Source organism: Geotrypetes seraphini, chromosome 13 (genome assembly GCF_902459505.1).
Source record: "Geotrypetes seraphini chromosome 13, aGeoSer1.1, whole genome shotgun sequence".
NCBI classification, from domain to species: domain Eukaryota; kingdom Metazoa; phylum Chordata; class Amphibia; order Gymnophiona; family Dermophiidae; genus Geotrypetes; species Geotrypetes seraphini.
The window spans coordinates 68,833,525-68,851,253 of NC_047096.1; the positions used below are offsets into that span (position 1 = coordinate 68,833,525).

A 17,729-nucleotide genomic window follows, 5' to 3' on the forward strand; every position below is an offset into this window, starting at 1 on the left:
ACGTGGCTGTAGGGCGGCACAGGCAGGCTTTGCCAACTTCAGTTTCTTTTCTAAAGCGCTGCAAAGTTAAGGGGATGGGAGGGTGGGAGATAGATTTGGACGGAGCTAGGGAGGTGACCGCGCGCCTTCCCTTAACTGCGGGGACAAGGCCATTCACCGCTCCGTGGGGCAGTGGATGGCCTTGTCCCCGTGCCTGAAGTAAGCACTTTTCCCTCCCACCATTTCGGCGGGTTACCCCGCGGCTAGCCACGGGCAACTGCCACCATGTCCATCTCTAGATGGAACCTTTTGCTTTCTAGGCTGCAAATGAGTCTTGCCTTTAAGATATTGCTGAAGAAGGCATGAGCTAAATCCAGAATCCCTTCTTTTCTAGAAAAGCAGAAGAGAACCCCCCCCCCCCCACACACACACACAAGTGCGAGTGACTTGTGGTGACGGGGCTGCATTGTTCATCTGCTACTGTTCATTGTTCACCAGAATGCTGGTTTCAATTTATTACTTAAAGCTGGCTTTCATACCATAGAGCCTTACAATAGAATTTATTATCTCATTTTTTTTTTTAACTTGGGGTTTGTTTGAAATGTTTATTTGGAGGTTGTGGGGTGATATGGGAGGATTGAATTCTGTTTTGTTTTAAATAATAGAGGGTTTTTTTTTCCACTTGTTGTAGGACTGTGCCACTGCCAGCAGCTGGGCAAGTGGCAGTGCCCTGAATGATGCTTCATCGTTTAGACTTTTGGTACAGTCCCTCATACTCAGTCAGCATGATTACTGTAATACATTACATTACATTAGGGATTTCTATTCCGCCTGTGCCTTGCGGGTCTAGGCGGATTACAAAATAGAAGATATCTGGGCATTTCCAGTAGAATTACAATACAGGAGAAGAGTAAGTTACAGGAACAGTAAAGAATTATGATACTTCAATATCACAGAAGATATTACATATCAACTGAATCAAGTTACATCGGGTGGAGAATAAAAGAATTACAATACATTCTAGATCACAGAAGGTGTTGCATGAACTGAATCGAGTTTCTTCAGGTGGAGAGTAGCATCATATAACTGTAAGCGAGGTGTATTTATAATGTTGATGAATGTATGATGTTGGCTACTTAATGTTGATGAAATGGACTGTAGAGTGTTTGCCTATTTGGCAATATCTCGGAAAAACATGCAGCAACTGCATACGGTTCAAAATGCGGCGCTCAGATTGATTTTTGGGCTCAAGAAATATGACCACATAACACCTTCTTTTTGAAAATTGCATTGGTTGCCGGTGGAAGCACGGGTGAAGTTCAAATTTGGTTTCTGTTTTAAGGTTTTGTTTGGTCTCACCCCATAATATTTAGTTGATCTCTTTTCCTTTGCAACTAATAAACACAGGCGAAGTTCGCACTTGGAATTTCATCTTTCTGCCTGTTAAAGATTGTAAACTTAAAAACAAAATCAACACCTTTTGTCATACCAGGCGGCATTATGGGGCAAGGATTTGGAACATTTGATCATGTCCTCCAATTCCTATGTGGAATTTAGGAGACATTTAAAGACACACTTGTTTTCTAAATATTTGTGTAATTAGTTTTCAATTACCTTGGATATCTTAAACTTTGTAAACCACATAGATCTTTACAATCGTATTTCCTAATCATTTGGGCATTTAATTTTAACTTAATTGTACATCCTCTCTTGGGTAAACCGCATAGTCCTGCAGTATAAAAGATGCATGCAAGGACATTTTCTTACCTAAAAGCAGACATGGGTGATTTTATTCTGGAGTAGATATGAATCGGCTTCTCTGCTTTAGTTGCAACCCTCATTGGAAAAGGGGGTGGGGGGTGGCTATTGTGTATTTTTACTCATATGACTCTCATTAGGGAGGTATCATACATGGCCTCTCTGTCTTCCTATGTGACTGCCTACTTGGGCTACCATTAGGCTGATTACATAGCATGCAGACAGGCATTGTAGACTGTCACTGTTTTTTTTTTTTTAAATCAAAAAAGGACCATTTGTCTGTATCTCTTCATATTGGACAGCCTAACATAAGCAAAGATGCATAACTCCTGTGCCACTAAGGGGCTCGTAATCAAAACAACAACAAAAAAATCTAAAAAATGGCCTAAATCGGTACTTGAACGATCAAAAAGCCAGATCGTCCAAGTACCGATAATCAAAGCTGGTTTTAGACGAGTCTAAAACCAGCTTAGGTCTTTCCCCTGCCTCTAAACGCATAGAGCGAAAAGAGGTGTTTTTAAGAGGAGGGGAAAGAGTGGGAGGTGGGCCGACTTAGACATAGTTGTATAGCAGGAATAACCAAAAGTTTAAACAGGTGCCTAGTTGGCACTTATACGTTTTGACTTTAGACCATCTCTTCTGCCGCAATTGTTGCTGGAGGAGGGAAATTTTTTTGGTGGGGAGGAGTTGGATTCTGTAACCGGTGTTTTTGACAGACACCAGTTACACAGACTCCAGCTTTTAGGTGAAGGACTGGCCCCTCTTTCGCCTAATAGCTCTTGTTTTGGGCGTTTGGGACTTAGGCTTTTTTGTTGTTGTTGTTGTTGATTATATGTTGTAAGTTTAGACGTAGTGGTGGTCTGGGTATTTAAACAACTGAATGTAGAGGCCATTCTAAAAAAAACCATCATTGAAAATAAGTGCTTACTGTTATGGCTACTGGATTTATAGTGTTCTGCACTTTTTACTGATTTCCCTGTTTCTACTTTCAGCATTTAGAGCCTAGGCCAAAAGGGGACTTAGATGTTTGTTTTTTTTTATTATGCCCCTCTAAGTGTTTGTATGAAAAAGGCCAAAGAATTTCCCCTTTTTACATTTTAGGTTCAAGGGCCAAAGGGGGTGGTTCTTCCTAGATACTAAAATGATATTAGCACTAGCAATAGTGAACTAAATCAAACAGGTGTTTTTTCCAGCTGGACAATAGAAGGAAGCTAGGGAACTTGTGACTTGTCCAGTGTCACACAGACAGGTGGGGTGAGTCTTGCTTTCAGTTCCCAAGATGTCTTCTGAATCATGGTGCATCTCACCAGGTACAGCTTAGAAGGAAAAATTGCCCTAGAATTTGAGGCCAGGCCACGCTATGTGCCACAGCTTTACTGGCTGTAATGAGTTGTTTTGCATTTAAACTTATTTTTTAACTGCGCTTCTCTTGGAATCCTAGGAAAAATCCTCGGCTATGTGCCTTAAACTGAATACTCCATCAGACTGTGGGCCAGGCAAAACATTTTTTGTCATGCCACAAAACCAGCTTCTGCCTCTGTCTGTTTTTAAAAGTTTTCCCATTTCATTAATTCCTCAGCACCAGGCATTGGACACTTTGCAGACTTCCTCCAGTTGAGCACCTGGAGATGGCCAAACAATACAGGCTGAGCATGCATCTATGATAGCTTGTTGACCTGACAGCTGTTATAATAACAATCATGTTTTCAAGACAGCTAAATAGAGTTAACTTTTTCTCTTTCTCATTTCTAGAGCAAAGGCATCAGAAGGATTACAGGGCCTTTAATTCCTAGAATATTGCACTGCAAAATGTCTGCCCAGGCATCTACAAATCATCCTGAAAGCCTGAATTTCCCTTTCCTATCTGACAACACTACCATTGCAACAGTCAAAGAATCCAAAATCTTTTTCATTATCAGGGGCTTGCCTGGCAGTGGGAAATCCAGCCTTGCCAAAGAAATTCTAGAGAGGTACAAGGATGCCTGCAGGGTGATCTCGGCAGATAAATTCAATATCAAACCTGAGATAAGATGTGCCGTTCCAGACACCTACCACAGATTTGACGATGAAGTGATTAATTGTTGCCAACAGGGAGCCAGTGTCATTGTGGTAGATGACACCCATCATGAAAAGGAACGTCTGGACCAGCTTCTAGACATAGCAGACCTGCATAAGTTCAGCGTGGTCATCGTGGAGCCCAAGACAGCCTGGCATGGTGACTGCTTTACACTAGCGCAGAAGAACCACTGGGGGCTGACCGTAGAAGTGCTGAAGAATCTGAAGGGCACCTTGGACTTGGAGCCCCTTCCTCTCTACTATGGTTGGTTCCTTAGTAGAAAGAGTGCTGATCTATTGTGGAAAGCCAAGTTGGCTTTTTTGGAACGACTTGGGAACTTGAAAGCCTTCAGGAAAAGGGTAAAAGACTGTAAGTAGTCATAAGCTTTAGAGTTTTGGAGAAGAGGGTGATATGCAGCAAGGGGGAGGTATTTAAATAAATGGGGCAGGGGAGGAGAGGCAGAGGAGCTGTGGACTGCTGATAAATTCTAGAACGTCTTTATTTCAAAAACCAATCTCGCTTGTAAATAGATCCTGCTGGTTTAATGAAAAAAGTGCATAAGCATTCAGGCCTGGATGCATGAAACTCTCTGATCGCCTGATGGTCATCGCTATACCAATTTGAATTAGTTTAGCAACAATCTAATTTGCTGACCTGATGTACACAATGGCTCACCTTCTGGTTTTCCATGCGTTCATATATTCTCCAACTCTGCCATGCAAACAACCTCATCACTTTTAAAACAAGGTCATTAATATTAAAACGAGCCCTCTGATTGATGTCCATAATATTGCTAGGGCATGTCTTAAATCTAGCAACTGCTACTAAGGGTCCAAGATTATCAACAGGTCTGCCTTTTTTTGATGGGCACAGATGTGATGCGTTTTACACATGCACAATATCTGTCCCCTTCAAAAAAAAAAAAGGTTGGGCCAGCCTCCCCCCCTCACCCGATGATGCCCCAGAACAAAAATAAAGAGACAAGAGGAATGCCCACTCCTTCCTGCCTCGGGCACCTGGATCCCTCCACATTCCTGATTTCTCCCCCCCTCCGGTGACGATTCTTGGCAGGAGGGCTGCCCACTCCCTCCTGCCTCTCCCATTTGGCTTCCCACACACACCCTGACCCGCACCTGGATCCCTCCACATTCCTGATTTCTCCCCCCCTCCGGTGACGATTCTTGGCAGGAGGGCTGCCCACTCCCTCCTGCCTCTCCCATTTGGCTTCCCACACACACCCTGACCCGCCCCTGTAACTTATTTGTAAGAAGAGAGTAGACGGGATTACCAGTCCTTCCTGCGTCAGGCCCGTCTCTCCAAAATGGCATGCCTTCTCCTTCCCAGTGCATCCTGGGGTGCATTGGGAGGGGCCTAAGGCTCTGATTGACTTAGGCATCTAAGACTCTCCCACAGGGGAGGGACCATAAGCACTTGAGCTAAGTGAGGCCTTAGACCACTGTCCAGTACATTCTAGGATACACTGGGAAAGGGAAGGCCCACCATAAGGTACGGGGGTGGGTTGGTGGTGTGGGGGGAGTTGAGTAGCAGAGGCAGGAGGAAGTGGGCATCCCTTCTGCCAGGGATGTTTGTGGGGGAGGGGGCTGCAATCCTCATGAGGGGTATCTGGGTGGTTGCAATCTTTGTGGAAGGTAGGGTGTGTGTGGGGTCTGGATTCACGTCTCCCCACTACTTACCAATCTTCACTGGCTCCCAGTACTTTCCAGAATTCATTTCAAATGCTCCTGCCTGGCTTTCAAGATCATCCACGGCATCCTTCCGCCCCTAATCCCTCTATCCTTCCTCGCCCTGACGCCTGCTACCACCAGATATGGGCATCTAGTGGGGCTGTAGGTATTCTGGTTTCCATAGTCCATATATGAGTCTTATTGCTGCATTTTGAACTAGTTGTAGATGCAATAGCAATGTTTTAGAGCAAAGAACTAGTGTTACATTACAGCAGTTGAGATAGGATTAGGGATTGCACTACAATTCAGAAAGCCTCTGAGGCTATTTTCTGATGGATCTTAGCTTTCTCATCACAAGGAAAGATTGTTTTATTATTGATTGTATATCAATTTCTACTCCTAAGATTTGGGATTGGAGTTTAGCATGGGTCAGCTGAAGGTCCTAGCCAAAGGAATGTGGTTTTGTTCTTATTTAGTTTGAAGCAGTGGGTTGAGGTCCAGTTTCCTATAATGTGAACACGTTTTTGACAGCAGTAAGGGTGTTGGCTAATGCAGCAATTACAGGTAGCATGATGTAGTCTGCATAGGTGAAATGTTTTATTTGTGCGAGATATAGGTTGGCTCCCAAAGACTGCATTAGAAGATTGAACACAGATAGTGAAAGTGAGGACCCTGCTGGCAGGCAGGAAACAGAGAGTTGGAGTAAAGGGCCATTACTCAGACTGGCAATGGGTCACGAGTGGATTTCCACAGGGTCAGTGCTGGGACCACTCCTGTTCAATATATTTATTAACGACCTGGAGACGGGGACGAAATGTGAGGTTATTAAATTTGCTGATGACACCAAACTCTGCAGCAGAGTTAGAACCACGGAAGACTGTGAAGACCTGCAAAGGGACCTAACGAGACTGGAAGAGTGGGCAAAAAAGTGGCAAATGAGTTTTAACATAGAGAAATGCAAGGTCATGCATGTAGGGAAAAAGAACCCGACGTTCAGCTACAAAATGGGATCATTGCTAGGGGTGAGCAACCTTGAAAGGGACCTGGGGGTGATGGTGGACACAACACTGAAAGCATCAGCACAGTGTGCCAACAGCCTCAAAGAAAGCGAACAGAATGCTGGGTATCATTAAAAAGGGTATCACAACCAGGACGAAGGAAGTCATCATGCCGCTGTATCGTGCAATGGTGCGTCCACATCTGGAGTACTGTGTCCAGTACTGGTCGCCGTACCTCAAGAAGGACATAGCAGTACTTGAGGGGGTCCAGAGAAGAGCGACTAAACTGATAAAAGGTATGGAAAACTTTTCATACGCTGACAGGTTGAAAATGCTTGGCCTGTTCTCCCTAGAAAAGCGGAGACTTAGAGGAGACATGATAGAAACCTTCAAAATCCTGAGAGGCATAGAGAAGGTAGACAGGGACAGATTCTTCAGACTGTGGGGAACCACAAGTACAAGGGGTCACTCGGAGAAACTGAGAAGGACAGGTTTAGAACAAATGCTAGGAAGTTCTTTTTTCCCCAGAGGGTGGTTGACACATGGAACGCGCTTCCGGAGGTTGTGATAGACCAGAGCACATTACAGGGGTTCAAGGAAGGTTTAGATAGGTTCCTAAAGGATAAGGGGATTGAGGGGTACAGATAGAAGTAGAGGTAGGTTATAGAAATGGTCAGGAACCACTTCACAGGTCATAGACCTGATGGGCCACCGCGGGAGCGGACCGCTGGGCGCGATGGACCTCTGGTCTGACCCAGTGGAGGCAACTTCTTATGTTCTTATCTCTTCAAAATCGTTCCAAGATCTGTCTGCTGATATTTCCATAGGTGGTTTTGTTGCGGCGGGGGCGGGGGGGGGGGAGGGTAGCTGGTCTCATATGGATTGAATCTTTGTTTTAAAAGAGTTAACAAGTTCTGGGGCTGTTGGAATAGAGGGGTTGTTGTCATTTGTGATCTTGTTCGTGTTGGTTTGGTTATCTAATATTGAGAACAGTTTTGTTGATTGTTTATTTTCTATACTGATCTGTTTCGAGTAGTACTTTTTCTTTTATGTCAGTAGTGATTTAAATTCTAGGCTTTTCTGGCACCACTTAGTCTTGTTTTCTGGGGAGGGGTAGTTACACCAGTAGTACTTGGCTTGTCAGCAAGTTCTCTTATTAGGGACATAAAATGCTGAGTCAAACCACTTCTCTGATTATCTTTGGTTTCTTTTGGAGCATTTGAGTGGGGCTAGTTTGTTTTAGGATTTGTTCATTGATTGTTTTCCAGTGGCCCGGGGAGGGATAGTATTGAGTTATCTATTTCATTCCAGTAGGAGTCAGGGGCTACTTTATTTCTATAATAAGAGGGGGTTGGTTTGGTTATTGATATCACTCTCTGAATATGGTGAATTCTAGGAGTAGATGGTCTGACCAAGGTACGTACTTTGGATAGAGAATTAAATTCTAAGTAGCTTGTACTTTTCGCTGAAATGGAGAAGGTGAGAAGATCTAACTTGGTAGCCCTTTTTGTGTGCAAGTTGTTGAAACAATGGTTTGAGGTCTTAGCTCATTTAAGAGGTCATGGAATTTCAGGGTGTGAGGTTGAGTTCTCCTATGATGAAAGTGGAGTCATATTATACCTTGGTTCTTGAGATGATTTCTGAGAGCTGTAGTTCAGCTTCTAGATACTTTCCAGGAGGGATGTAGAATAGTATGCAGCAAATGGGGCATTGGGAAGTCACTCTTTATATCTATCATTAGCAGTTCTAGTGAGGTGAGAGATATAGATTCTATTATTTTGATGTGAAAAGATGATTTGTACAGTATGCCCCTACAATCAGTTTTCGATAGGTGGGTGATTTTGTAATCGATTGGGTAGAGTAGCTGTAACTTGATATCCATTTTGGTTAGGAATAGAAAGCTGGGTTGTAATTCATTAAGCAGATCTTTTATGGCTTTGTCTTGTTGACCACTGATCTCGTGTTAACAAATCCAGAGGATTGAGGCGCATATGACTAAGTATTTATATTCCCCTAAATCCACAAGTTCTGAGTGTAAATATGTGGGATTCTTATTAGGTTGTTGGGGTTTGGTTTAGTGATGCAATTGTAGCGTGGTTTTCAGTGTCTGGGCTCCAACCAGCATTGGGCTTACCCCAGTACATGTGGTCGGTGCAGTTTACAAGGCGATTCTTTGATGGGACTGTGTGGTCTGAGGTGTTATCTGATTTACTGTTGGGAGGGGTGGAGTGAGCTTTGGTTTGTCTGATGCTGATCAGTAGGCAGAGAATTGTTATAAGATACTCACTTATGCTGGTTAGTTCACTGTAGAAGATAGATTGGGTGTAGTTGAGTGAACTTGCATTCAGAAATTAGGACCCTATAGCAAGTTAGTTTGGTTAGGCACTGTAAATGTATCTGAACTGGCCAACATTCAGAGGTTGGTTCACCATGGCCTGTAGGTGTGATTAGTTGCTATAATTGTGTGTGAGCAGGTGCCATGCCGGGGTGGTGGCAGGGCAGAGTGAGTCTCCCACTCTAGCCCCAGCTCTTTCTGTTTCTCTGATGCATTTTGGGCCGCTATGGTCATTTGGGGGTTTCAACAGGCAGTTTTTGGTAGATGAGGGGGTTGCCCCAATGTCCTGCCTGCTGCTCTGGAAGATGGTTGCTGGGGGCCCTGTTTAGTGTCAAGGGGCCAGAGTGATTTTTGCATGCTGGCTCCAACTCTCTCTGCTCCTCTGATGCTTTTTGGACTGCTGCAATCATTTAGACTTTAGAGGCTTCAACAGGCAGCTCCTGGTGAATGAGAGATAAGTGAGCAGAAAGGTGTCTGTTTTGAAACTAGTTTTTAAAGATACAGGGGTACCTAATTCTATAAAATCTTATTTGCTTAAATTGGTGTTAATTAGCACCTTTTGGCACTGTGCTCACAATCATCCTTAGGTGTATGTACCAAGTTTCCAAGTTTATTAAAATTTACTATCCTGCACCAAGGGTCAGAGTCTTCTGGGCGGCTACAATTTCTGTTACACATAACTTCCAGGAGGCACAGCCATGTGAAGGGCATGGGCAGGACAAGGGCTGCCTGAGTTACAAGAGCAGGTTACAGAAGACGCGGGGTTGGGCACAAGCATTTACACTATTGCTGTCATGTGCATGTACAGAACTGCTATTATAGAATTTACACATCAACCTGGTGCCTACATTTCAGCCCCACTTATTAAATTTACCCTAACGTCTAGTTTATGCAGATAAATTGCAACTCTGCCCCTACCCACACCTACTCTAAAGGCATGTGTCAACTTGCATCAGGCATGGCCTAATTTTGCTGAGCCCATTTATATACGCATACTATATAAAACAACCTTGTAGGTACAAAAATGGTTTATACAAATATTCTTTATTGGTAAACTAGTAAAATCTGGCATAGCTTAATCTAAGTGATGGGAAACCCTGCCATACTGGCAACAATTTTCTTTACATTGGTTTTAGCCAGTCTAAATGAAACGTTATTCTGCAGCTAATGCACAGAAGCTTTCCATCATTACTTTATTATACAAAACAAGTGCACAAAAACCCTTACTAAACTACCGTTGGTAGGATCCCTCTTACTTTCCTATCATTGCCTGAGTGCTTATTGGCTTAGGTACTGAAGGGAAAGTACATTCTGCTCCCCGCCCCCACCAAGCTAAAAAAAAAATCCTAGATGGTCCCCTGAGTGGTTGGGCCCCCCAGCTCAATACTGGTCGTATGCATCCAAATCAAACTGCATGTACCTTTGTGCAGGCAGAAGGACCTGCCCTGTTCAAATGGCAGTGCCCCTGCCATTCTGGGATGTATTTGGGAGGGGCTGAAATGTCATATAAGAAGAGACTCCTTTTATGGTGCTTATGCTCTCCTGATGCATCAGGCAGGGCACTGCCATTTTGATGAGTGTGGCCAGTGCGCCTGTTTGGGGGGGGGGGGATGTTGGATGAGTATGGCCAGTGGGCCTGTGTTGTTAGATGCCTGGCCAGGCCACTGAACCACCAGGGATTTTTTAAATTTGAGGTTGGGGGAGCAAGGGGGACTGCTGGACATGCACACAAGAGCTACCCTACCCTACCTACCCTAGGACGTTCCAACCCCTATAGTGACCAATGCTCAACACTTAACAGCATGCCTATGCTATTAGGGTTGAGCATTGGTTGCTAATAAAAAGTCTGGTGTTTCCCCAGCAATATAGAGGAACAGTGGTGGAATTTTGTTCTCTGGTGGTAGACCTTGTGCTAGATCAGTCTTGGGGACAGAAAACACTGGAGTTATCTGATTCTAAAGAGAAAGGGAAAACAAATGCAAACATATGACAGGAAAATACTTCAAATTCCTTCCTGAGATGCAAGAAGGGTCTGAAATGCTAAGGGCAGGGAATAGACACTGTACAATAATCATCTTTTATTTAATATTGACTTTGTTTGATTTCCTAGTTGGCATGGAGGAGACCAAAAGAAAGATCAACCTACCCGATTACTTTAGTCACAGACCCAACATCCTGCACTGTACTACAAAGTTTACCAACTATGGGAAGGCTCCTGGATCGGAACAGTACGCTAAACTGGAAGTCAGTGCTAGGGGTTTTCTTTCTGAGACTATTTTTCTTACAGGGGAACTGCTGAGTGCATTTGCTGCTAGTTTAATGCCCTGTGCAGTGTTAAGGAGATTGGGGGTGGAAGAGGGATTTAATTTCTGACTGATGGGGCAAGCTGAACATGAATGCAACATAGAGGCCTGGATACCGGCATTGTCTAAATAGGGGTACTGAGGAAGAACTGTGCACCCAGTCAAAGGCAGGCTGGGAAGGTCAGGGCTAGCAAAGACTGCTGCCAGCACAAGCTGTAAAATATATGAAGGCTGATTGGAAAGTAATGAGACTTGCCTGTGGTTTTCTTTCCAAGTAGATGTGGCAACACTGTGATGGTTCTTATGAAGCTCATACATTGATGTTTCTGTAACATTTAAAGAGTTTCAATACCACTCCTTCTAAGTTTTAACACAAAATTCCATCACACAGCTGTGGTATACTCTCCTTATCTGCCATGATGAAACGTACGAAGTTCTTCCTCTCGCTGTGATTCAGCAACAAAGACTATGGCAGTCCTACTGCAGGTTCAGAAACGTCAGTACAATGAGGCCACATCTACTTCTTGGAAAGAAAAACATAGGCAAGTTTCATTACTTTTGTGTATATCTGCTCTAGGTTGTGAGATTTTCCTCCTAAGTCAGTGACAGGTAAACTCTGAGACTAAAAATGGCTAACAAAGGAGCAATTAGGCAGACTATTCTACAGAGCAATCCCAACATTTAGTCTAATTCTTAATTTTCTTTTTTCAAAAATGAAGGAGCCTTGACCACTCATCTGTGCTTAACGCAACAAAAAAATAGCCTAACATGAGATGTTCTAACAGGGGTCTCAAAATCCCTCCTTGAGGACCGCAATCCAGTTGGGTTTTCAGGATTTCACCAATGAATATGCTTGAGATCTATGTGCATGCACTGCTTTCAATGCATATTCATTGGGGAAATCCTGACTGGATTGCAGCCCACAGTAGTTTTAACATCTGTATTTATTTTGGAGGGGGCATTGTGGGGCAGAGAATGCCTGTGGATGTGCTAATTAACTGTCTTATGTGTGGATGTGCTAATTAACAGTGTCTTATATTCATTTGGGGCCCAAAAAAGGCACAAGGTTTTATTTTTGGGGTATGCACATGATCATCTCACCCTCCCTCTCCCCAATTCTTCCTCTTTCTTTTCTCTCCCCCACATGTGCAGCATCTTCCCTCCCATCCCCCTGTGCAGCAGAACCCTTGAGTACCCCCTCCCACTGCACAGCCAAACCCCTGCCGACCCACCATCCTTCCCGCTCGTTGATCGCAAGCGAGCCTTACCTTCATCCGAAGCAGCGTCGGGCCGGCAGCACTCTAAACAGGCTGCTGATGTCATCAGGAACGAAGCAGAGTGAAATCCCCGATGGACAAGGCCAAGCAGCCTGTTTAGAATGTGGTTGGTGGGGAGGGAAGGATGGAGGGTCAGCAGAGGTTCAGCTGTGTGTGTGTGTTTGGGGAGGAGGGGGGGGGGGCTGAAGAGTTGCTGGTGAATCCTGTGACTAGGGCTTATATTAAGACCTACCCCCAAAATGATGCTAGGGCTTATGTATGGGGTAGGTCTTATTTTCGGGGAACACGGTAACTAATGCATAAACATTACTACTGTGCCAATTGTTTAATGCCACCTAATTAGGAGGTGGTAACTTCTTTTAAATGGCTGCATACTAAGGGAAAGGGATTGGGACCAAGAGCTAGATGTACTAAAAGGATTGGTAAGACTGTGTGGATCTGCACCACTCTGATTTTTTTGGCTGATTCAGAAAGAGCTATTGATGCACTAAAACGGTTGCATGCAAATGATTCACGTGGACATTCCTCATAATCCATGACTCTGCCATCCGATTGCCTGCAGTGAGAGCGACTCACACATGCGCAGAGCTGGCAGGGGAAGCTCTGAAAGCAAGCTCCTGTCACTCAGCCTTGCGGGGTAGGAAACCTTTTTATTTTTATAATGGGCACAGATGCTGTACGTGTGTAACACGCATAATACCTGCCCCATTAAAGAATTAAAAAGCCCCCCTCACGAAAGAAAATTGAGAGGTACCTTCCCCCCATAACAGTGATACAGGAAGACCCACTCCTGCACCAGGCACCGCCCTCCCCCCCAAACATCCCCTACCCTCCCTCTTTCCCCTTGAAAAAAAGGCAGATGGGATGCCCACTCCCTCCTCCCCATACCTTTTTAGACACATTGGAGCAGGACAGAAGCTCAGTCCTTTCCGCTCATAGGCCTGCTGCTCCATAATTGTGGGCCTTTTCCTCCCTGGTGCATGGGGAGGGGCCTAAGGCTCCTTTATCCTGTGATACAAGGGGGAGCCTGATTGGCTCAGTCAAGTATTGCACACTAATGCTAACATAAGTACATGAAACAAATAGAAAAAGCAGCCCATTTCTTAGTGCAGTTTATACCTTACAGTTGCCTACTTTATCTGCTCTAGTATGGTATTCACAGTGTGTATGATGCCTAATGAACTGGAGTATAGCAGCAAAAGCTGTTTGTATAAACCTTTACTACTACTATTAATTATTGCTATAGCGCTACCAGTTGTATAGAGTCACAAAGCCAGACCCTGCTCGGAAGAGCTTACAATCTAAACAGACTGTTCATTTGATTTTGTATGTATTTTACCTTTGTAAACCGCCTTGAAGTTTGATTAGGTGGTATAACAAATTTTAATAAAACTTGATGTCATGGATACAATTAAGGGGACCAGTTAAAGACTAGATTAGCCCTAGGAATTTAAATATCTAGTTTATTTCTCACTATACCACACTTTGTACAACAGAGCCTCTTATAATGGCACAACTGGCAGCAGCATTAGCTGGCTTCTTTTTAATATGCTAATCTGGGTGCACAAGAGCGCTGTACTGAAAGAATGTCTCAGGCATCCCTGCACCTGATTTACTGCACTGTGGACTATACAGAGGAAAAGCACAACATACTCATTTTGGAAATGTAACAGAGCAGATAAAAAAAACTAAAACCTGTACCTTTCATGCTGGCTGGATTATACAGAACAGCTGAGATCCCTTCAGACTGGACTTGACAGTAGGGGAGAGGTAGGAAACCAGTCATAGCTGAGTATGACAGGATCAAACAGAGGTCCAATAGCCCTGTATATCTGGGTGAGCTGAAACCTGGAAAACCTCTTGGCTTATTAGTAAATGACCTTTAATGTTTGCAGGAGGTTGCACAAAAAAACCCTACATTTTTCAAGGAACGGATAATTAGGTAAATTTCTCTAGAGTAGGGGTGGGCCACAACACAGTTGGATTTTCAAGATTTCCACAATGAATATGCATGAGTGATTTGTATACAATGGAAGCAGTCCATGTAAATCAATCTCATGCTATTCAAGGTAGAAATCTTGAAAACCTTTGAGGACCATCATTGCCCACACCTGCTCTAGATCAGGGATTCTCAATCTAATCCTTAGGATGTACCCACCCAGGTTTCTAGGACAACCTACAATGAATATGTATAAGAAACTTGCATGCACAACCTTCATTGTATGCAAATTTATTTCATGTATATTCATTGTGGGTATCCTGAAAACCTGGTTGGCTAGGTCTGTCCTGAGGACTACACTGAGTAAAGCATAGACAGGGGGCTGGTGTTAGAGCAGGAGTTCTTAAATCAGGCTGTGGGACACACCAAGACAGGTTTTCATGATATCCCAACCAGTGGCATAGTGAAGGAAGCTTGTGGCTGGCATCGCCATACCTCCCCATCCTCCCTGTAACTCTTCAAACCTTCAGCAGCTGAGAGCAGAATCTCATACTAGCTTCATCTTTCCCTCTGCTGTCACGTCCTAGTCCCCAGAACAGGAAGTGACATCAGAGAGAGGGATGAGGCACCACAAGCAGTAAGATATACTGCTTGTGGCTAAAAATTTGAAGAGGTATGGGGCAGTCCATCTCCCCTTACTATGCCATTGTCCACAATATGCATGAGCTAAATTTGTATACTGTGAACACAAGGTGTGCAAATTTAACTTATGTTTATTCATTGCCACTATCTTGAAAACCAGACTGGCTTGGTGTGGAATGAGCTAAGACCACTCTTTGCTAAAAAAAAAAAACCCAACCAAAACAAAAGAAAACCAACTTGCCCATGTGCACTGCCCACAATATAAGGATATAGCTCAGCTCCCAGCCTTAGATGCTCGACTGCTTCTCATCTTCCCCTGTTAGTATGATCTCTTATTTAGCTCATCCCCCACTCTTCCCTTGTATAAACACAAAGCTTTGTAAATATCTAACAAGCCAGCAATCCTAGTGTTACTGCTATCCAAGAATGTCATCTTCTGGGGCCCCAGGACCTTTCTGCATCATACCAGGCCAGCTCCAAACTGCTATAAGAACCTGGCAACTTGGGTGGTGGAAGGGGTCAGTTTTGCCATTGCTGCTACTAATTCTGCATAGCCCCTAATTTGTAGTTTGCTGCTACAATCTTGGTTGCCCCATGGCCTGCCATTGCACTAGTTCTTGCCTTTAGTCTCACTTTTATAACCAATTCTGCATGTTTATTCCATGCCTACCTGGATGTCTATTACCAGCATTCTTGTAGGCTGTGTAATAACTCCACTTGTAAAGACAATTAAATTTGTTAAATAACATCTGTATATATATATATATATATATATATATATATATATATATATATATATATATATATATATAGTATAACATTTCACATAGTATGACTTAGATTCTCTGTAGCTTGTGCTAGTTAAGCTAGTAAGAGTCGTTTGAAGAAGGGATGTCCGAACTGGAAAGGTCTTTCGATAAAGATAAATTTTGATTAAAAGGTACCTTTTTCCTCGTCTCTGCCTGTTCCCTGGCCTTTGCAAGGCCTAGCCTGTAATTATTATTATTTTTTTGTTCCTACAGGCAGTGAAAACAAGCAATGGAAAAGCTTTCAGCTTGACCATTACAGCATTGTTTGTGACCCCAAGAACCACAGGTGCTAGGGTACAGTTGGGAGAGCAGGAGCTCCTGTTGTGGCCAGCAGATGCTGAGAAGGAAGCCATGCCATCAGAAAACCTGCCCAAAGGGAGCCGGGCGCATATTACTTTGGGCTGTGCCGAGGGTGTGGAGAGCAAGCAGACAGGCCTTGATCTTCTGGAGTTTGTGAAGTTCCAACAGGCTGGGACTGAAGGCGAGGACATGGGAGAATTATTGGATGGGATGCTCCATTACTTTGATAAGGGTTTGTGGATGCTTAGTCTTTCTAAAAAGATAGAAGTGAAGGTTATCTTTTCAGGCTTTTATGGCAAGGATAAGCCAATGAGCACAGAGGGAAGTGGCAGAAGAGACACTGCATTTTCCTCTTGCACTGTCATGTAAAAAGATTGTGGCCCTCTTATTTTTTTTTAAGCCCAATAAAAAATGGTTTGATTTAAACTATAAAACTTTTTTAAAACATTTTTTCCCCCGAGGAATAAGAATTATTCCTAGTTTTATTCCACTGAAGTAAAATTTATCCACAGAAAAAAAAAAAAAAAGAGCCACAAAATCCCAGTCCCAGGTTTTTATAAGCACAGGGTTAACAGTAGCAGAAGCAAACCTGACGTGACTAAACGAAAAGTTTGACTTTCTAGAAGGGAAGGTATTAGCTACTGCTAGTACCACTGTCCTGCTGCTGCCTAGGCTTATGTTCCTACATTGAGCTTACCACTGAAATTAAACCTTTTGTCATGCTTAATCAAAGCGAGAACACAAGCCCTGTCGCACAAGTTTTAAGTGTTTTATACTTGATGTCTGGGTTTGGGTTTATGAAAATTTGTTTCTCTCCTCAGTTGCTCACTTCCTTCCTCCCGTGATTATTATTCTGTGACAGCCACTTGCCTCAAACCTGGGGAGGATTATTATGCATTTCCAAATGACTGAGCTTGCAAAAGCATAGAATAGATTTAGAAATCCCAGCACAGGTCTTGCTTCTCTTTGATTGACAGACCTAATCTACATTTTCCATAGGCTGCAGATTTTCAGAAGTTGCTAGGCTTACCTCCAGCACAGGTGGGGCTAAAGATCGGGGCTTGAGAGCCTGCAGGTTCAGTGTGCAAGTGCTGCTAGGGGAAAACTAAATAAGTGAAAAATATTTTTTCCACTGCAGCAAATGAGCTGTGGCCACAAAGCTTTTTCTGTTAAGCTACAACTAAGCTTTACCTTTTCCAGTTTTGTGAACAGCACCGTTCTCTTTGGTCATCGCTGAAATGGTAGACTTCTGGGACCACATTTGACATTCCCCAAAAGATCTGTTACCTCTAAGTTTTTATAGAATTGACAACTACTAACACCAAAAATCTCCATGGTCATTTACGATCGTATCAAGCAAAAACATTGTTCCATCCCTGTACTGAAATGTTTTTCCACTTCGGGGTTTAATCCTTAAAAACTGCTAAGGGCTGACAATGGGCATTCACCCTACTTCAAAGGTTCAATGCATTTCAGCGACAGGATCCTAATAAAGCATAATACTGTGAAAGGGTCACTTCAAGATACCTACCGTTAATATTTACCTAAGTTTATGATCCTGTAATCTATTTCTGTCTAAGTTTATAAGCTGCCATGTATGTTTTGTAACCTCCTAGAGTGGATAATAGAGTGGGATATAATTTTTACA

The 17,729-nt window shown here is 43.4% G+C and overlaps 1 protein-coding gene across 3 annotated transcripts in view; it reads left to right on the forward strand.

The window, feature by feature from the left end:
- Window positions 1-17,729, forward strand: part of CNP (2',3'-cyclic nucleotide 3' phosphodiesterase) — a 29,906-nt gene extending 12,177 nt beyond the window's left edge. For all 3 annotated transcript variants that reach the window (XM_033918174.1, XM_033918175.1, XM_033918176.1), the window contains exons 2-4: window positions 3,490-4,162; window positions 10,922-11,055; window positions 15,995-17,729. In XM_033918174.1, coding sequence (XP_033774065.1) covers window positions 3,490-4,162; window positions 10,922-11,055; window positions 15,995-16,450 — 1,263 coding nt within the window. In that variant the 3' untranslated portion in view covers window positions 16,451-17,729. The remainder of the gene's footprint in view (window positions 1-3,489; window positions 4,163-10,921; window positions 11,056-15,994) is intronic.